This window comes from Equus quagga, chromosome 7 (genome assembly GCF_021613505.1).
Source record: "Equus quagga isolate Etosha38 chromosome 7, UCLA_HA_Equagga_1.0, whole genome shotgun sequence".
Classification (NCBI taxonomy): Eukaryota; Metazoa; Chordata; class Mammalia; order Perissodactyla; family Equidae; genus Equus; species Equus quagga.
In genome coordinates, this window is record NC_060273.1 from 69,089,256 (window position 1) to 69,108,391 (window position 19,136).

Here is a 19,136-nt window from a genome sequence, read left to right on the forward strand (position 1 = left end):
GGTCTCTGATGAGTTACTCATGCTACCGCAGGGCCTAGGTGTTCCATCTGGAAATAGGAGGTGGGGATTGGAATAAACTGTCTCCGGGGGCCCTTCCAGCCCTGTCTTCTGGGTTCCTTCCTCTGCCAAGATGGGTGTGATAACACTATGTGGCCAAGGGAAGCCCGGGCCTCAGCTTATGGGGACAGCGGAATTGCTGAACTCTTAAGGGTCCTTCGATTACTAAATTCTCTAAGCTCAGCAGGAATAATGAGGACCTAAGTCATAACACTCAATCAGAAATACTCAAAGCCTTGAAGGCCCACAAAAAGGATGGAGTGATGCTTCTTACGGCGAGGTTAGACCAAGTGTCTTCAGGAAACCTTGAGCCATCCTCGGGGTTCCTCTTAGCTTCCATGCCAGTAGGATTCCCAAGGTAAGGAATAGCTGGGCAGCCTCTCTCCGAGTTGCTTCTGCCCTACTCACGCTTGCCTGATGGGGCTCAGAATTTGAAGGGAGTTGAGGAGTCTGCTCCAAAAGCTTTGGGAGGACAGAAACCCACCCCAAAGTACTGCAACCTGAATAATACTCAGCAGTGCCCTCTGAGGCTCCGTTAATGCTGGTAGATTTTACGGACCGCCTGCACTGGTTGAACACTTTATGCTTCCTGGAGGTCTCTAGTTGCTGAACAACAGGGATATTTTACAGGATTAGACCATGAAGTTGAGGGTCCTCTAAGATCACTTAGATCAACCTGCAAAATGAAGTTTACCTCTTCTCGTATGCTACCAGTGACGGAGAGCTCACTACCACCACCGCACCCCTCCCTCCGATAAAGCAGCTTACCTCTGGTTGGGATAGTTCTGAAATTCTTCTTCCTGTTGAACTGAGACTTCTCCTTGAAACTTCTAGTGCTGGGCCACAGCCCCGCCTTCCAAGGCTGTGGACCCAGCACATTAGCAGCTTCTACCTCGTGACGGTCCTGTGGAGGTTTGAAGACAGTGGGAGGTTTTCTTGCCTGCTCTTGAGGCTGACCAACTATTGTTCTGTTAACAGTCCCTCCTGTAACTTGGTTTTGAGTCTCCTTCCACATCCTGCCAGTTCCTTTTGGACACCTTCCCATTTGTCAGTTTACCCTCCAAAATGCGAGCATGTTCGAGGGGGTCTCACCAGGTCCCGTCTGAGCTTGTCTGCTTCTCCACAGCTCTGGACAGTCCTCCCGCTCTACCCTGATTCTGTGTGCTTTTGGCAGCCGTATCCCACTGCAGACCAGCTGTGCTTCAGGTTGAACCCGGGGCAGGACTCCAGTCTGCTTGATGACAAGAAGCTGGGCCCAGAACTGTGCATGTCACCAAGACATAGGGGCCCTGTTTCCAGCCTTCTTAGTTGAAAGGCTGCCCTGGCCTTCAGGACTGAGGAGAATTTCTGTTCCAACCCTGACCCATCACAGATAGAGAAACTGAGGTCCAGGGAGGGGAAGGAACTTCCCTAAAGTCACACAGTAAAGCTGGAACCCAGGTCTCCTGGCGTGTCCCCCAGTCCTGGGTTCCCCTACATCCGGTGCTGCCCGCTGCCACCTCCGTAGCTTTCTTCTCCCAAGTCTCCATTGACTCAGGAAGTTGCCAGCCCTCTTCCAGAGCTCAGTCCGATACCCCGCCCAGCCCTAGGCCTCCCCGCTCTACTCTTGGAAGGGGAAATTCTTGCGTGCCCCCCTACACCCCCCCAGCTCCTGTCCTCTCCCACTGCAGGGTGAACTCTGCGCCGTGACCCCCAAGGAGGAAGTGGCCAGGCTCCAACCTGGGGATTTTCCTTGCAGTCATTGCTTATCAATTCCTCCTCAGCTCTGGGCTGTGTCTTCAGGCTTTTGCAAGCATCAGAATCACCTGGATAGACTGGTTGACTGGCGCTTCCCAGCACACACACCACCCTCGAACTGGGTCTGGGGAGCTGTGTTAAGCATGCACTCCAGGTGGTTCTATAGCGGGCCTAGAAATTCCTGGAAATACTGTTCTGGGCATCCTAATAGATACTGGGGCAAATCCAAAGTGGATTTCAAAAACGGTCCCTGTCCTCAAGGAGCCCCTTGGACTAGCAGGAGAAACACAGGTCACCAGATAGGAACTCACAGAGTGTCTGAACAGGCCCTGGAGGGTAGAACCAATAGGAGCTAACTCAGCCCTGGGGAGAAACCGAGGAGAAATGATAAATGAGCTGGGCCCGGAGGCCTGAGAAATTATCGACCATATGTCATGCTGGGATGGTCTTGAGCAGCTTGGGGTGGTCTCGAACACACGGATAGCATGTTAGGGCTAAGAGCACGATAGGTTGTTTTGACCTGGCAAATTCGCCAACATTTTTTTAAAAGTGATACTATTCCATGTTGGCAAGTTTGTGGTAAAACTGGCCTTCTTGTGTGCTATTAGTGAATTAACTTATCGAATCTTTCTGGAGGGTAGAGCTGGAATTTCAGATGTCTAAAAAAATCTTATAAATCAGTATGTTCACAAAAGCATAATTTGGAAATTAAAAAGTGGAAAGGACCTAAATCCTCTACAGCAGATTCATGATTCAATTCATGCAGAAGGATGTAATATTTCAGTCATTAAAATTGATATATTTACAGAATATTTAATGCCATGGAGTAAATGCTCATAGTATATTTGAAGAAGTCAGATATAAGAAAGTATCTGTAATATTCCAATAATGAATAAACATACATATTCCTCACTACTCTAATTGAAAAAAGATGTTTACAAATATTTAAATATTAAGAAAATGAGGGAAGAGAGGGGTGGACTGAGGACAGGCCTGGAAGAGCCTTGGCAGTCGTCCTGAGGGAGGTATGTGGGGGGTGGTTTTGTCGGGATCTGGGGACCTGAGCACACGGCCACGTCCTGCCTGTGGCCTGGAAGCTGTTGGTGGAGAAGAGTTTCTCCCCTTTCTGAAGTTGTTTTGGTGGGGAAGGCAGCTTTTTCTGAGCTTTATGATCTTAGTTCAGGCTACCCGAGGCCTCTGGCAGCCCAAGAGGTCCACCGGAACACCAGGGGCTCTGCGTTCTTGTCATGGTTTCAAACAGAAAGTAATAAACTCACGCGATGTTTAAGATCTTAGAATATGCCAGACGTTCCAGGCACATTATCCTCCCTAATCCTTGAAACGACCTCATGAGGAAACCGAGCCCTGGAGGGGCCGTACAGTCACGTGTGTTGGCTTTAGGATTGGAATCCAGATCTGGGTGATTCTAGAATCCCAGTTCTTAACCACGCTGCTCCCATCTCAGAGGTTCTGAGACCTGGTTCTGATGCTGATTTTGACATCCGGGCACCGTGGGACCATTTCTCACCTCCCTTAGCTTCGGTTTGCTCATGGGTGATCACCCCTGCCTTGCCGGGCTGTTGAGAGGAGCTGAGACCAGACGCCCGGAGTTCGAACGCTGAGGGGATCTCGGTTACGCTAAGACATCCTCACCTCTACTGCACCAGGGAGGAAGCGGGAGCTCCAAGGAGGGACAGGATTTGTCCAAGTATGTGGAAGAGCCGCGACTGGAGTTCAGGAATTCTCACTTCCATAAAAATGGTGCCCAGATTAGTGGACCCAGTCGTGGCAACAGGGACGAGATGAGCATTGTGTTATCTCCTCCTTCCTCCAGCCCAGGGTGGAGAGGCTGGCTCCTGTCACTTCCCCAGATTCCTGTGTTGACAGCTTCCCTGGCTTGTGCCTGAGCTAGGTGTCCCCTCTCCCCCGGGAAGGGGGGCCGGGTCTCCACAGGGTGGATGGAGAGCTCCACTGTCAGGCGTGCCCAGCCACCGAGCAGATTTGGGGTGCCGGGGCCTGGGGGAGGCACAGTGCGTCCCTCAGTTTGCCGGGGGCTCACATTGTGCCAGGCTCTGTGCTGGGCACTGTGGAGCAAGAGCAGAATGTTCTAGAAGCCCTCCCTTGATTCATCTTCCCTCCCCAACCAGAAGTGTGCTTTCTAGCTGCATTTCAGTTTTTCTTGAATTCAGGAGACTTTCAATAATTTTTATTCTAATGACGACTTTAAAAAATCTGTTGCTGGGGCCAGCCCGGTGGCGCAGAGGTTAAGTGCGCACATTCTGCTTTGGCGGCCCTAGGTTCGCCAGTTCAGATCCCAGGTGCAGACATGGCACCGCTTGGCAAGCCATGCTGTGGCAGGCGTCCCACATATAAAGTAGAGGAAGATGGGCACGGATGTTAGCTCAGGGCCAGCCTTCCTCAGCAAAAAGAGGAGGATTGGCAGCAGATGTTAGCTTAGGACTAATCTTCCTCCCAAAAAAAAAACTGTTACCATAGTAAAAAGTAAAGTTTTTCTTTTACAGTGATCTTTATTATTGAACAGTTTCATAGGCTGACTTATTTCTAAAAGTGTTTCTTAAAATGAGATCTAGAACATCGTTTTTCTTTCTTTTTTTTTTTTTAAGACCATCTTGAAAGGTGTACAAAAGAGCTTAAATTTTTTTCTACCCCCAATCCTGGTCCAGCGTCCAGGGCCAGACCTTGACCAGCTTTCCACCTATCTGGTGTGAAATGAGAAGATTGAAGGTGTGAGAGTGTGGGTAACGCTGAGTATGGATGTCAGTGCCCTTTCCCAGCAGAACTGTCTTGAGCTTTCCTTACTGTGTTCTGGAAGGTTAAAATGTCCTCTGTTTTATGAAATGACAGTGATAGTCTGTAAATAATTTTTTTAGCATCCTTACTCATCGACCCGTATCAACTCTCCTATTTAAAAATATTATTTATGAAAACTGAGAATCTGGGGGCCCTGACACCACTTTGTGGTGCAGCCCTTCTGCATCAGTTCTGTCCTCGGATCAGGTTCAACCAACACTGGGCAAGGCTGGTTAAAACGCCCACTGGGTATGGCTCAAATGCTTGACTCTGCCAATTATCGCCTAATCGACCTTGATCCAGTCCTGACCTGCTTCAGCCTTCTCATCTTTAAATTGCGGGTAGTCCTATTTCCCAGGGTCCTTCTGAAGATGAGCTAAGATCATGTAGATAAGACAGCATGGTGCCCGATACATGCTAATTCCGGTATCTCACCCTGTCTGTCAAGTTAAGCACTACTGTCTCCTGTATCTGGGGAACAGCCCCTTCTAACAGAGAACAAGCGCGGGTGAATCCGTGGTGTGAACTCTGATGCTCTGCCCTCACTGCAGGGAACTTGGCTGGCAATTGTGGTGGCCACAGGCCCTGAGGAGAAAGGGGACTTGCCTCTGAACTGGGAGGTCACTGGGGTGAAGGTAATTGTAGAAAGTCTGGCCAAGCCCCAGGAGAAGGTGGAGGTGGGCAGGAAGAGCCCCATGGCGGGTGGCAGGAGCCAGACCACAGGAATCCAAGGAGAGGGCAACCAGCATCAAACTCCCTGCTGAGGGTTTTCCTGACCAAGATGAGAAATCCAGGTCTGGGAACCCGTTCCCTACAGAGGGAGTGTGAGGGAGGCAGCCTAAGTGGACTGGGCACAGGGCAGGGTCTGGCACACTGGAAGTCTTGTCTTGCCTTTGGAAGAATCCTACTGTAGCATCCATCCTCACGTTGACCTCCTCCCCTCTACCTTTACCTCATTGTTGTCTCATTTCTTCCAGAGGCGCCAAGAACCAGATCAGCCACCCAGACCAGAGCCACAGGAACTAGGTCCCCTCAATGGAGATACAGGTAAATAGCCAACCCTATAAACATCTTCCCCGATATCCATGAGGTTTCCTACTTTATAATCAACACAGGTGATATAGTTACTTAATTATCTCATGAGATCTTAGGTAGGTTACATTAATAGGAATATGATGTCTGAAATCAGGGAGGTGATAATCCTGACCTGAACTTCCCTGTTCCTGGCTGTTGGTACCACACCTGTAGTGTCGAGTTTATTTCTGCAAAGTACATCTTCAGAGTAATCCAGAAAAATTGGAGGGAGTAGAGTGGAGAAAGATGAGGCTGGTGAGGACTCTGGAAACCATGTCCTATAAAGAACAGTTAAAGGAACAGAGGATGTTCTACCTGGAAAGAAGATGTTGTAATAAAACACAATGGTTCTCTCCAAGTGTCTGAAGTGCCCTCACGAAGATAAGTGAGCCTGGTTCAGTGTGACCCAGAGGTCAACTAGGGCCTCGAAGTAGCAGGAACAGGCAGGCAGAATTCAGGTTCAATCTCAAAGGATTTTTTATGTGGTTGTTGGTTTAAAACCATCTGAGCTATCGAGTAATAGAGGAAGTCTTCATCTCCGAAAGTGTTTACTTACAGCCTGGAAGCTGTCAGGGATGTTGTAGGGGAAGTTCAAACATCACATAAGCAGCTAGATCAGAATTCGGGGATTCTCCCACCTGCTGTGCATAGAGTTACCTGGGGGAACTTCAGAGACACAGATGCTGGGGCCCCACCCAGACCAGGGAAGCGAGACTCCCCGGGAGCTGAGGAATCTGCATTGTAAGTGATGATGTATTTTCTTAATAAGCTTCTCCCCAGCTGCAGCCAGCCTGGTACTGGTCTCGTGGACCAAAGTTTGGGGCCCTGAGACAAATGACTGGTGAGAGTCTGGGGCTCTCTCATCTTGACCACTGCCATCCCCTAGGACTCAGGGCACCGACTCACTCCTCCCCCTCTGCCGATGGGCTGACCATGGTGTCGGTGTCGGTGTCGGCGTCTCCTTTCCGGCCCCTTCCTCACATTCTCCTCATACCCTTTGCCGGACCCTCCGCACAGAGTTCTGTAATAACACCAACACTAATAACAATGCGAACAGCGCTGGTATTGGCCTCGAATGCTTGTCACGAGCACCCACGATCATTTAGAGGACGATAGAGAACACTGGTTGAGCTCCTCCCAGTGCCTGGCACCACACTTGCTTTTTGTGCATCAGCAGGCAGAATACGGTGGCCGTGGGGAGCATCTGCCGTGGAAGCAGAGGGCTCAGGTTCATAGCCCTTCCCCCGACTGTGAACTGAGTGATCTTCAGCAAGTTGCCTCATTTCCCTGCCCCTCAGTTTCCTCGTCTGTGAGATGTGTCTCATCATAGTCCCACCGCATTGGGTGGCTGTGAGGATGGAGTGAGTCATACCTGTGAGGCTTGTGAAACAGAGCTGGGCATGGTAAGCTGTCAGGGTCCCCTCCCTGCTCTTACTATTTTTATCGCCATTGTTTTCTGATTTACTCATCTCAATAGCCCTGTGAGGAAGGTATTGTTATTACCCTGATTTCACATATTGGGTAACTGAGGCACAGAGAGGATGGGTCCCTGCCTTAGCTCATACCCAGAGCCTGTCAGCCTCAGAGTGCCATTGGCAGGGCCTGTTCCGGAGTTTCCCCGAGCAAGGGCTAGACTTCCTGTTTGCATCTCCTTCCTGCTCACAGCAACTCCTGTGCCTCCAGCTGGGGAGATACTGAAGGTGACAGAGAGGTCACACACTCAGATGCTCACAGGACCCCCACCCCCCAGCAGCAAAGGCAAGGGATGAAATGGCCCCATATGCACGTGCCCAGTAGGGAGAGCTGAGGAGTGTGCAAAAAGCAGAGCCACGTCCTGGCCAGAGCAGGAGGCCGCTGCCCCTCAGCTCCAGCTCCTGGTCGATGTGAAAGCACACACTGCCAGGTCTTTGGCTGCTTCAAGAAAAGTTGGAAATCTCTATTAAGTAAAAACTACCCAGTTATTTAAAAAATTGTGTTCCCTCTTTTTTGATTTTTCCAAAGAGTTTGAGATCAGCAACTAATTTTTTTTTGGTTTAGATTTTGGGTAGGGCAAATAGAACATCTTCTGGGCTGCATCTGTCCTACAAGGTACCAGCTCTGCTGTAGATGCTGGGGGGCAGGATGAGACCACTTGCTCCTGCCTTGAAGGAGGGTCTGCAAAGCCGGAGAGATCTGAGGGGCTGCCTCTGGAGGTTGGTCCCCAAATGAAACCGTTCTTGAGTGCACACCAGGGTTCCCACCTCGTAGCCCTGGCCTCCCTTTCTCCTGGGCCCTGACCCCATCTCTGCTCTGTGTGATTTTTTTGCTTCCTCACCTATAGCCACCACTGTCCAGCTCTGTGCATCTGAGGAGGCTGAGCAGCACCAGAAGGAAATAGCCAGAATTCTCCAGCAACATGAAGAGGACAGGAAGAATTGGGCACAACAGGTAAGTCCAGGTGACCCCAACCCTTTCTTTTCCTCCTGCTCAGCTAACCTCACTCAATCCCAGAGTGAGGACCAACTTTGGGTTTTATTGTTGTTGTCAGGATCTCTTACCCCTTTGGCCAAGAAGGGAGTCCTTTGTCTGTCGAACAAATATTTGTAACTGCTCACGTGTAATTCATTATGTGCAAAGACAGGTGTGGAGATCCTCGAACATGGTCAAAGGGCTTCCTGCCCTGAGTGGGCATCAGGGTTAGAAGACTCCAAAATCCCTTTCCATCTAGATAACTCTCTGGGAGCCCCCTTCTAAGCCTAGAGAAGACAGAGTCCATGCACCTGCTGTGTCTTGAAGGTCTTGTACCCTCTCTGAGCACGTGTCATTGCTATTACTCAGATGAGGGGGTGGGACTCTGATCACCAACCTCCACAAAGCTCCAGGGGTCGGTGAGTGGATCAGTGAGGCCACGCAGAACCTACTCAGTCTCATCCTGCTGGGGACCCTCCGCCCCCAGGTGGAGAAGGAGAGGGAGCTCGAGCTTCGAGAGAAACTGGACGAGCAGCGAAGAGTCTTGGAGGGAGAGCATGAGCAGAGCCTGCAAGGTAAGGAGGGAGATGCTCCAGGAGGGAGGGCATGGAAGCGTCCTTCTTCTGTCCCTACCTGCCGAGTTCACAGGGGCACTCCCACTGGCCCTCCCGCCTACAGCGGGCCACAAGCAGCTGGCTGCTTCAGGCCTGGAGTCGGCAGGATCCTTGGGCTGACCTTTGGGGCATGGCTTTAAAAGTCTGACACCATGCTTTGTTTCACCTTAGTTGAGGGGAGTTTTTTTCTTTCCATTTTTAAAAGCAATTCATATTCCTTAAAGGAAATTTGGAAAACCTAGACAAATTGAATTTTTAAATATCCATATTCCTCCTCCACAATGATGACAGCTCTTACAGTTTATGGTTAGGTTGATTCTTTTTTTTCAAGTAACTTTCTTACCTTTTATATGCGATGAGATCATTGTAGAAAATTTAGAATCTACGGAATAAACAAAGAGATCTTACAGATCTCAGACTCCGCAGCCACGGTCCCTGGGTTTGAATCCCAGCTCTACACTTCCCAGCTGTGTCGCCTTGAAGAAGCTGGTTAACCTCATTCCTAAGGTCTATGAGAATTAAATGAGTCAGCTTAATTAGATAGGATTTAGAATGGTGCCTGACATTTCGCAAGGTACTTAGCAAATAATTATTAGCACTTATTTTATTATTGAGGAAATTAAAATTGTATGTAATTTCACCCAAAATTAGTCACTGTTGCATCTTTGATATAGATCCCTTTCATTTCTCTTTTTGTGTATATACCTGGAATATACATCTATATATATATATGTACTTATGGGAAGAAGATAAATTGTTTTTTTTCACTTTGAATTATGTTAGCATCTTGTCATTAAACTTCTGTAACCACATAGCAGTCCGATGTGTACCCTTCTTCAGTGAACTGATCCCCTTTGATTAGGCATGTTGATAATTTCAAACTTTTCCATTGTTTATAATAGCAATGAGACTTACACAGTGAACCCCGTTTTGTAAAATCTTTGCCACATTCATGATTTTATTGTTAGAATAACATCCTAGAGCCAGCCCTGATGGCCCAGCGATTAAAGTTCAGTGCACTCCACATCAGCCGCCCAGGTTGGGTTCCTGGGCGAGGAACCACACCACTCATCTGTCAGTAGCCATGCTGTGGCAGTGGCTCACATGGAAGAACCAGAGGAACTTACAACTAGAATATACAGCTATGCACTGGGGCTTTGAGGCTGGGGAGAAGGAAGAAAAAATGAGGAAGATTGGCAACAGATATTAGCTTAGGGCGAATCTTCCGCTGCACACACACATAAAAAAAGAAGAACATCCTAGTAGAGTGGTGTGGCAATGTTTATGTATATAGATTTTTATTTTGGTAAAATACATATAATGTAAGATTTACCTACCATTGGTGACATTCAGCACATTCACAGTGCCCTGCAACCATCACCACTATCCAGTTCCAGAACATTCTCATAATCCTAAAGTAAACCCCATACCCACCAAGCATACTTCCATACTTTCCCCCCAGCCTCTGACAGCCACCTATCCGCTCTCTGTCTCCTGGCTTTGTCCATTGTGGACACTCATATAAATCCAATCGGACAACTGTGGCCCCACATCTGGCTTCCTTCACTCAGCCTAATGTTCCCAAGGCTCATCCACTCTGCAGCATGCATTTGCACTTTATTCCTTTCTCCTCCCGTTTTTAAAATTTTTCCATTCCATTCCTTTTTGTGGCTGAACAATATTCCATTGCATGGACATACCGCACTTTGTTATCCATTTCTAAGTTGATGGACACCTGGGCTGCCTCCACCCTTTGGCCACTGTGAATAGTGCCACTAGTACAAGCACCTGCTTGATCACCTGTTTTTAATTCCCCTGAGTGTACACCTAGGAGAAGATTGCTAGGTCATACAGTAATTCTATGCTTAAGTTTTTGAGAAAACACCAAACTGTTTTCCACAGTGGCTGCACCACTTTACATTCCCATCAGCAATGTGCAAGGGTTCCATTTGCACCACATCCTTGCCAACACTTGTTAGTTTCTATTGATGTTGTTGCTATTATTATTATCATTATTATCATTATTAATGAGTGCAAAGTGGTATGTTATTATGGTTTTGATTTGCATTTCCCTAATGACTAATTTTGCTGAGCATCTTTTCACATGCTTCTTGGCCATTCGTATATCTTCTTTGGAGAAGGTTATGTATATTTTTGATGCTACTGAAATTGACCTAGAAAATGTTTTACCAATTTTTCCTTTAACCATCAGTATTTGCAGGCCCTTTCCCCAGAATTATTTATCTTTTAAAAATACAGTTAAGGGGCCAGCCCCGTGGCATAGTGGTTAAGTCCATACACGCCGCTTCAGTGGCCCGGAGTTTGCAGGTTCAGATCCCAGGCACGGACCTAGCCCACTCATCAAGTCACGCTGCGGCGGCATCCCACGTAAAGCAGAGGAGGATTGGCACAGGTGTTAGCTCAGCGACAATCTTCCTCAAGCAAAAAGAGGAGGATCGGCAACAGATGTTAGCTCAGGGCCAATCTTCCTCACACATACACACACACACCACACACACACACAAATACAATTAAGATGATTTTATATGTGAAACTTTGTATCCTGTTCTTTCATTTAACATTGTGTCAAACATATTTCCAAGTAATTGTGCTGCTACTAAAATGTTTATAAGGACTAGACCATTGCATACATGGTTTTCGTTATTTCTCGTGAGTCTAGGCATCAAGATTTTAACTACTGTAAATAACACTGCACTAAATGTCTTTTGCATAAAGATGTGCCCACATTTCACATTATGTCCTTGGATTCCCAGAAATGGAATAACTAGAACAGAGGTCTGAACAATTTTAAGATTCTTGAAACATATTGCAACATTAGCACAAAATGTTCTGAAATGGAATTGAGGCCCTTGCCCTGGGAATGTGTGGAGCTGCATTTTAATGCTAATACACCCTGTGACACTGGGCCTGTCATTCAACCTCAGTTCAGTTTCTGTCTCTAAACTCCACCTTCTCTACCTCACAAGGCTATTTGGGGAAAACAGCTTTGTTCTCCAAGCGTCACTTTGATATTATTTTCAGCATTATTAATATATGGATAAGAAAAATTTCCTGTTGTAAAAACCCCAGAAGAGAAGGAACTGCCTGTCTTGTTTCGATCAGTCGGACTTCTTCCACAGTTATTTTTATTTTTCTATTTTTTATTTTTTATAGTTATTTTTAAATTGCTTGGCACATATTAGGTGCTACATTAGCATATATGAAATGAATGAATAAAAGCATAGCATGGGGGAAATATGTAGGATTTTTATTTGTTTGGGGGAAGTACACAGATAACTGGGAGAAGGTAGTGGTGGTTTTTCACATTTGATGACCCTTTGTTGTCTTTTATTTTCTACATTTGTTTCTCTTTTTTAAATTATCATACAGTAAAATTGACTTTTGTTGGTGTGCAGTTCCATAAATCCTAACACATGTATAGATTAATGTAACCATCCCCGTAATTGGATACAAAATATCCCATCACCCCCAAAACACTCTCTCAGGCTGCCCTTCGGTACTCACATCCTCCCCGACCCCAACCCCTGGCAGCCACTGATATGTTCTCCATGGCTATAGTTTTCTTTTCAAGGCTTTTGTATAAACAAAATAATACAGTATGTTTTGGGCTTTTTTTTAAAGATTGGCACCTGAGCTAACATCCATTGCCAATCTTTTTTTTTCCTTCTTCTCTCCAAAGCCCCCCAGTACCTAGTTGCATATTGTAGTTGTGGTCCTTCTGATTGTGCTATGTGGGACGCCACCTCAGCATGGCCTGACGAGCCGTGCCATGTCCACGCCCAGGATCCGAACCCGTGAAACCCTGGGCTGCCGAAGTGGAGTGCACGAACTTAACCACCCGGCCTTGGGGCCCGCCCCTACAGTATGAATTTGATATCAGCCTCTTTCACTCATCATGGTGTCTTTGAGATTCATCCACATTGTTGCGTGTATCGACAGTTGTTCTTTTTCATTGCTGAGTTGTGTTCCATTGTTTACTCATTCACTCGTTGTGGGACATTTGGATTGTTTCCAGCTGGAAGCGATAATGAATAGAGCTCTTCTAAACATTCATGTACAGGTGTTTGTGTGGACATCATTTCCGTTTCTCTTGGGTAAATACATAGGAGTGGGATTGACAGGTCATATCATAAATGTGTGTTCAGTTTTATGAGAAATGGCTAAACTATTTTCCTGAGTGACCATCATTTCATGTTCCCATTAGCAATGTATGAGCTCCACTATTCTTTCTTGCTAACACTTGTCAATATTTTTAATTTTCGCTGTTCTAATAGGTGTCCTGTGATATCTCATTGTGGGTTTAATTTGCATTTCAATAATGACTAATGTTGAACATCTTTTCTTGTGCTTTGCTGTGTGTATATCCTCTGGTCAAATGTCTGTTCAAATCTTTTGCCCATTTTAATTAGCTTATTTGTTCTTACTGCTGAATTTTGAGAGATCTTTATATATTTTGTATACAAGTCCTTTGTATTTGCAAATATTTTCTCCTAGTCTAGGTTTTTTTTTTCATTCTCTTAACAATGTTATTCACAAAGCAAAGCTTTCAATTTTGATAAATTCCAATTTATTGTTTTTTCTTTTATTGATTATGCTTTTGGTGTCATGTCTAAAAACTCTTTACTGAACCCCAGGTAACAAAGATCTTCTATGTTGTCTTCCAAAACTTCATGGTTTGAGTTTTACATTTAGATCTGTGACCCATATAATCATGTGATTTTTCTTCCCTAGACTGTTAATATGGTGGATTACAGTGATTTGAGTTCCAAATATTGAACTAGCCTTGCATTCCTGGCATAAATCCCACTTGATCATGGTATATTATTCTTTTTATATTTTGCTGATTTGATTTGCTAATAATTTACTGAGGACGTTTGTGTCTATGTTCATGAGGGATATTGGTCTGTACCCTCTGTCTGCTTTTAGTATCAGGGTAAAGCTTGCCTCATGGACTGAGCTGGGAAATGTCCCTTCCTCTTCTAGATCTGGAAGAGATTATATAGAGTTGGTATTACATCATTTTTAAATTTTCAGTAGAATTTGCCAGTGAAACCATCTGTGCTTGGATATTTCTTTTCCAGAAATTATTTAAGTACAAGTTCAGATTCTTTAATAGCTATAGGAATGTTCAGGTTATGTATTTTACCTGGGGTGAGTTTCAGTATTTTTTAGTTTTTCAGGAATTGATACGTTTCAACTAAGTTGTCAAGTTCATGTGCATAGAATTGTTCGTAGTGGTCCCTACTATTGTTGTAAATATCTCTGTGTTAAGTTCCTGATATTGGTAATTTGTGTGTTCTCTCTTTTTCATTTTTATTTTTTAATGTTTTTTTTTGGTCAGTCCTGCTTGAGGTTTATTAATTCTATTAATCCTTTCTAAGAACCAGCTTTCGGTTTCATTAGTTTTTTTCCTTTCTTTCCATTTTCAATCTCATTGATTTCTGTTATTTCTTATTTCCTTCCTTCTGCTTGCTTAATTATGTTTAGTTAGCCCTTCTCTTTCTGATTTCTTAAACTAGAAGCTTAGATGATTGATTTGCCACCTTTCTGCTTTTCTAACATAAGCGCTTAATGCTATAAATTTCCCCCTAAGCACTGCATTATCTGCATGCCCCAAATTCATGTTTTACATTTTCACTTTTGTTCAGTACAAAATATTTTCTGATTTTCCTTGAGACTTCCTCTTTGGCTCATTGAATATTTAAAGATTTTATTTTTTTCCTTTTTCTCCCCACAGCCCCTCAGTACATAGTTGTATATTCTTCATTGTGGGTCCTTCTAGTTGTGGCATATGGGATGCTGCCTCAGCGTGGTTTGATGAGCAGTGCCATGTCCGCACCCAGGACTTGAACCAACGAAACACTGGGCCGCCTGCAGTGGAGTGTGCAAACTTAACCACTCGGCCATGGGGGCCAGCCCCTCATTGAATCTTTAAAAGTATATTTCTTTCTAAGTGTTTGGAGATTTTCCAGTTCTCTTCCTATTGCTGATTTCCAGGTTGATTCCATTATGGTCAGAGATTGTGGTTTATATTTTACTCCTTTTATAATTTATTAAGGCTTGCTTTATGACTCAGGATATGGTCTATCTCATGAATGTTTCATGTGCACTTGAAACGAATGTGTATTCTGCTATCATTAGGTTGTATTTTATAAATGAATCAATTGAATCAAGTTGGTAGATGGTCTTGTTCAGTCCTTCTACATTCTTACTGATTTTCTGCTTACTTTTTCTACTGAATACTGAGGAGTGTTGAAGCCTGCAACTATAATTGTGTATTTGTCTATTTTTCCCTTCAGTTCTGTCAGTTTTGAGTTCATACATTTTGAAGAACCATTCTTAGGTGTATAAACATTTAGGATTGTTATATCTTCTTGGAGAATTGATCCCTTTACCATTATGTAATGTCCTTCTTTATCCCTGATCATCTTCCATATTCTTAAGTGTTTTTCCTTTGAAATTAATGTAGCTGCTATAGCTTTTGATTAAAGTTGCTTTTCCACCCTTTTACTTTTAACCTACCTGTGACATATATTTAGTGTGGGTTTCTTGTAAAAAGCACATAGTTTGGGTTTTTAAAATCCATTCTGACATTCTCTTTTATTTGGTGTGTTTGGACCATTTAATTTAATGTTGTTACCGATATGTTGAATTTAGGTCTGTCATTTTGGTATTTTTTCTGTTTGTCTTCCATTTTTCCTTTCCTTCTTTCTTTTTGAGTATTTGAACATTATTTAGCATTCCATTTTAACTTGTCTATTGTCTCTTTTAGTATATCTCTTTGTGTGTGTGAATATATATATATTTAGGGATTGCTCTCAGAATTACACTGTACGTAACATCTACTTAGCATTAATATTCTACCACTCCAAGTGGAATGTAGAAACCTTACCATCATGTAGGTCCCTCTATCCTCCCCCCTTTTGATTGTTCTCATCTTATTATTACATCTACATACATTGAATACCCCATCAGACAACATTATACTTTTTGCCTTTAACCATCAATCATGTTTCAAAGAGCTCAAGGGAAGGAGGATAGCCTATTATATTTACCTGGGCATCTCCCAGTTCTGTTGCTCTTCCTACAATCCTTAAGTTCCAAGTTTCCCTCTGGTACCATTTGCTTTCTGTCTGAAGAATTTCCTTGAGCAATTCTTTGACAGAAGCTCTGCTGGTGATGAGTTTCTTTAGTGTTCCTTCATCTGAGAATGTCTTTATTTCACCTTCTTTCTTGAAGGATATTTTCACTATATATAGAATTCTGGATTTACAGTTCTTTTATTTCAGCAGTTTTAACATGTTCTCATTCCTTCTAGTCTTCAAGGTTTCTAATCAGAAATCCACAGTCATTCAAACTGTTGTTTCCTCTAAATAATGCATAATTTTTCTCTGGATCTGTTCTAGATTTTTTCTTTGTCATTAGTTTTCAGAAATGATGTGTCTGGGTGTGGATTTCTTTGGGTTTATTTTGTTTGGGATTCATTGATCTGTAAATTTATGTTTTGCCAAATTTGAGAAGCATTCAACCATCTTTCTTCAAATAGTTTTTCTGCCCTACACTCTTTCTCTTCACTTTCTGAGACTCTGATGACATAAATGTTGGACATTTTGGAATTGTCTTATAGGTCCCTGAGGCTCTGTTCATTTTTTTCCATTATTTTTTCTCTCTGCTCAGATTGGATCATTTCTCTTGATCTATCTTCAAGTTCACCAGCTCTTTCCTATGTCATCGTATTTGTTATTGACCCCACCCAGTGAGGTTTTTTTTTTTCATGTATTGTATTTTTTAGTTTTAAATTTCCTTTTGGCTCTTCTTAATATCTTCTATATATTTGCTAAGACTTTCTATTTTTCCATTCTCTTCTAGTGTCCACCCTTACTTCATGGAGTATTTTTATAATAGCTGTCTTAAAGTCTCTGTTAATAATTCCAAAATCTGTGGCATCTCAGTGTTGGCATCTGTTGAATGTCTTTTCTCAGGCAGTTGAGATTTTCCTGCTTCTTTGTGTGCTGAGTATTCAGGATTGCATGTTGAGCAATTTTGGATTTGTATGCTGTGCCATTTTGGATTCATATGCTGAGCAATTTTGTATTATATCCTAGACATTTTGAATATTTGAATACATGAGATTCTGGGTCTTGTTTAAATCTATGGGTTCAGTGGTACTTTGAATTCTGGTCTTCTTGCCCAGTCTGCCTGCTACCATTTACTTTTCAGAGTCTGAAAACAGCCGCTCTTTTCATTCTGTCCAGTTTTTATAGCTACATTCAGTAGGACAGAGTGGATGGCGTGTGCTTTCTCCATCTTCCTGGAATCAGCACCTGTCTTGATAGGCAAATTAATTAGGCAAATTAGGCCTGTAATTTTTAAAAATTAAGTAATTTTTTTAAGATTTTATTTTTCCTTTTTCTCCCAAAGCACCCCAGTACAATAGTTGTGTATTTTTAGTTGTGGATCCCTCTAGTTGTGTCATGCAGGATGCCGCCTCAGCATGGCCCGATGAGCAGTGCCATGTCCACGCTCAGGATTCGAACTGGCGAAACCCTGGGCTGCCAAAGCTGAGTGTGCAGACTTAACCACTTGGCCATGGGGCTGGCCCCTAAGTAATTTTTATATAGCTGATCTTATCAGTTTTTGACAGCTCTATCACATTTATATTACTGAACATTCTTTTCTCTGTGTCAGTGCCCACTGTGATACAGACCCCCTATAAACCTGGTCCTTTGGCTGTATTAAGCTTTCCTTGCCTGTTCTCTCTGTCCTATTTCCCTTCCCAACGATCGATTGGTCATTTCCCTGTTGTCGTCTTTCAGCTGAGACAAGGTTGGAATTTTCCAAAAGGAACTTTGTAGAGGAGGTGGGATGAAAGATATAACTGTGTTGATTTGGGGAATGACAGGTCCAGCTCTATACAGCACGGCCCAGCCTGGGAAGCCCTTGCATGTCCTTTTCTCACCCCTTAGAGATAAGCCGGGCTTATCGACCCATCTCACATTGAGGCAACAGGACTTTTAGATATTTCAAATGATCTCCTCAAGGTTTCCGCTCAGTGTTAAAGAAGCGGAATCAGGACCACGTAGATTTCCTGGCCCCAAATCAAATGTACTTATGGCAGCTTTGTGCCATGGTTCGACAACTAATGATTTAATGATGTCATAATTTGCCTAAGCTAGCTTACACAACATTGACCCTACGCATTTTCCACGGCATGCTGTGGTCTGAGATGAGCAAGCTTGCTGCAGGAGCTTTGGATCTTAGCCTCAGTGAGGTGTGGGTGGCACTCACAATCTGGTAGTTCCTCCCTGATATAATTTGTTTCCATTTCCAGGAGCTTTTATTAAATATCTACTATATTTCTGGCACAGCCCCAAGCCCATGAGATAGAGGGATGAACAAGAGCATTCCCAGATTCTTGGCCCCTGTTGGCCCCTGGTGGTCACCTGGGCTCTCTGGCCCACATGGGGTCTGCTGGAAAGCTTTAGGGTGAAGGGTCTGGGTGTCTGAGCTCACAGAGGTCTCCTTTCCCTACAGTCCTCCGGGCCTCCTATGAGCAGGAGAAAGAAGCCCTTACTCACTCCTTCCACGAGGCCAAGGCGGCCCTGCAGGTGAGCGGGGTTGGGCCACGTCCCTCTCTAAGAGAGGAGGGGAGGACCTGCAGGAAAGCAGCATGGAGCCCAAAGCAGCCAAAGCCGATGGCCTCCACCTGGCTGTGAGGGACAGAGGCAATTGTCTTCCGTGTGTCCAGGCCCCTTGATGTGGTGACCAGGCTCAAGAGGACTTGGTTTGAGATCAGGGATGGCCTGTTTTTCCAAGGACTGTTGGGAGGATCTCGGAGACCTCACGGGCCGGGTGCCACTGTGTGATGAGACTGGTGGGTGGATGCACAGGGACCTGTGGAAGTATGGAAAAAACATCTGACCCTATTTGGCTGGTCAGGGATTTCCTAGAGGGAGTGAGATCTAAGCTGGAACCTGGAGGATGGGTTGTTGCAATTCTTCAGATGCAAAAGAGTAGGAAGGTGCCTTAGGCAGAAAAGCAGTGTGTTTAAAGGCATGGAGGGAAGCAGAAAAAATATGGAACTGAAAGAAGTCCAAGATGTGTAGGGTATAGAATATGGGTGGCAGAGGGAGGCTGGAGAGATAGACAAGAGCCGAATGGTGGGAGCCTGGGAACCCTATTGGGAGGTTGCACTCTTTCCTAAAAGTAATGGGCCAGGTTAGATGGAGGAAATTCTTGGCGGGGGAAGAGGATGGAGACAAGAATGCACCGTGCAGTTGGAGGAGTGATGTGGTGTTTGGCTGCAGGAGAAGGGGCGTAAGGGGAGCAGTGAGAGATGAGACTGAGAAAGTGCATCGAGCTTCGTCTGGATGT

General features: G+C 44.6%; 1 protein-coding gene across 5 annotated transcripts in view; it reads left to right on the top strand.

Moving 5' to 3' along the window:
- The window catches only part of CCDC69 (coiled-coil domain containing 69), a 49,461-nt gene that overhangs the window by 8,913 nt on the left and 21,412 nt on the right, over positions 1–19,136 (top strand). For all 5 annotated transcript variants that reach the window (XR_006889416.1, XM_046667187.1, XM_046667188.1 and 2 more), the window contains exons 2-5: positions 5,583–5,652; positions 8,000–8,106; positions 8,615–8,702; positions 18,297–18,370. Coding sequence is in view for 4 of the 5 variants with exons in the window: in XM_046667187.1 (XP_046523143.1) it covers positions 5,583–5,652; positions 8,000–8,106; positions 8,615–8,702; positions 18,297–18,370 (339 nt within the window). In the remaining variant the exon portion in view is untranslated. The remainder of the gene's footprint in view (positions 1–5,582; positions 5,653–7,999; positions 8,107–8,614; positions 8,703–18,296; positions 18,371–19,136) is intronic.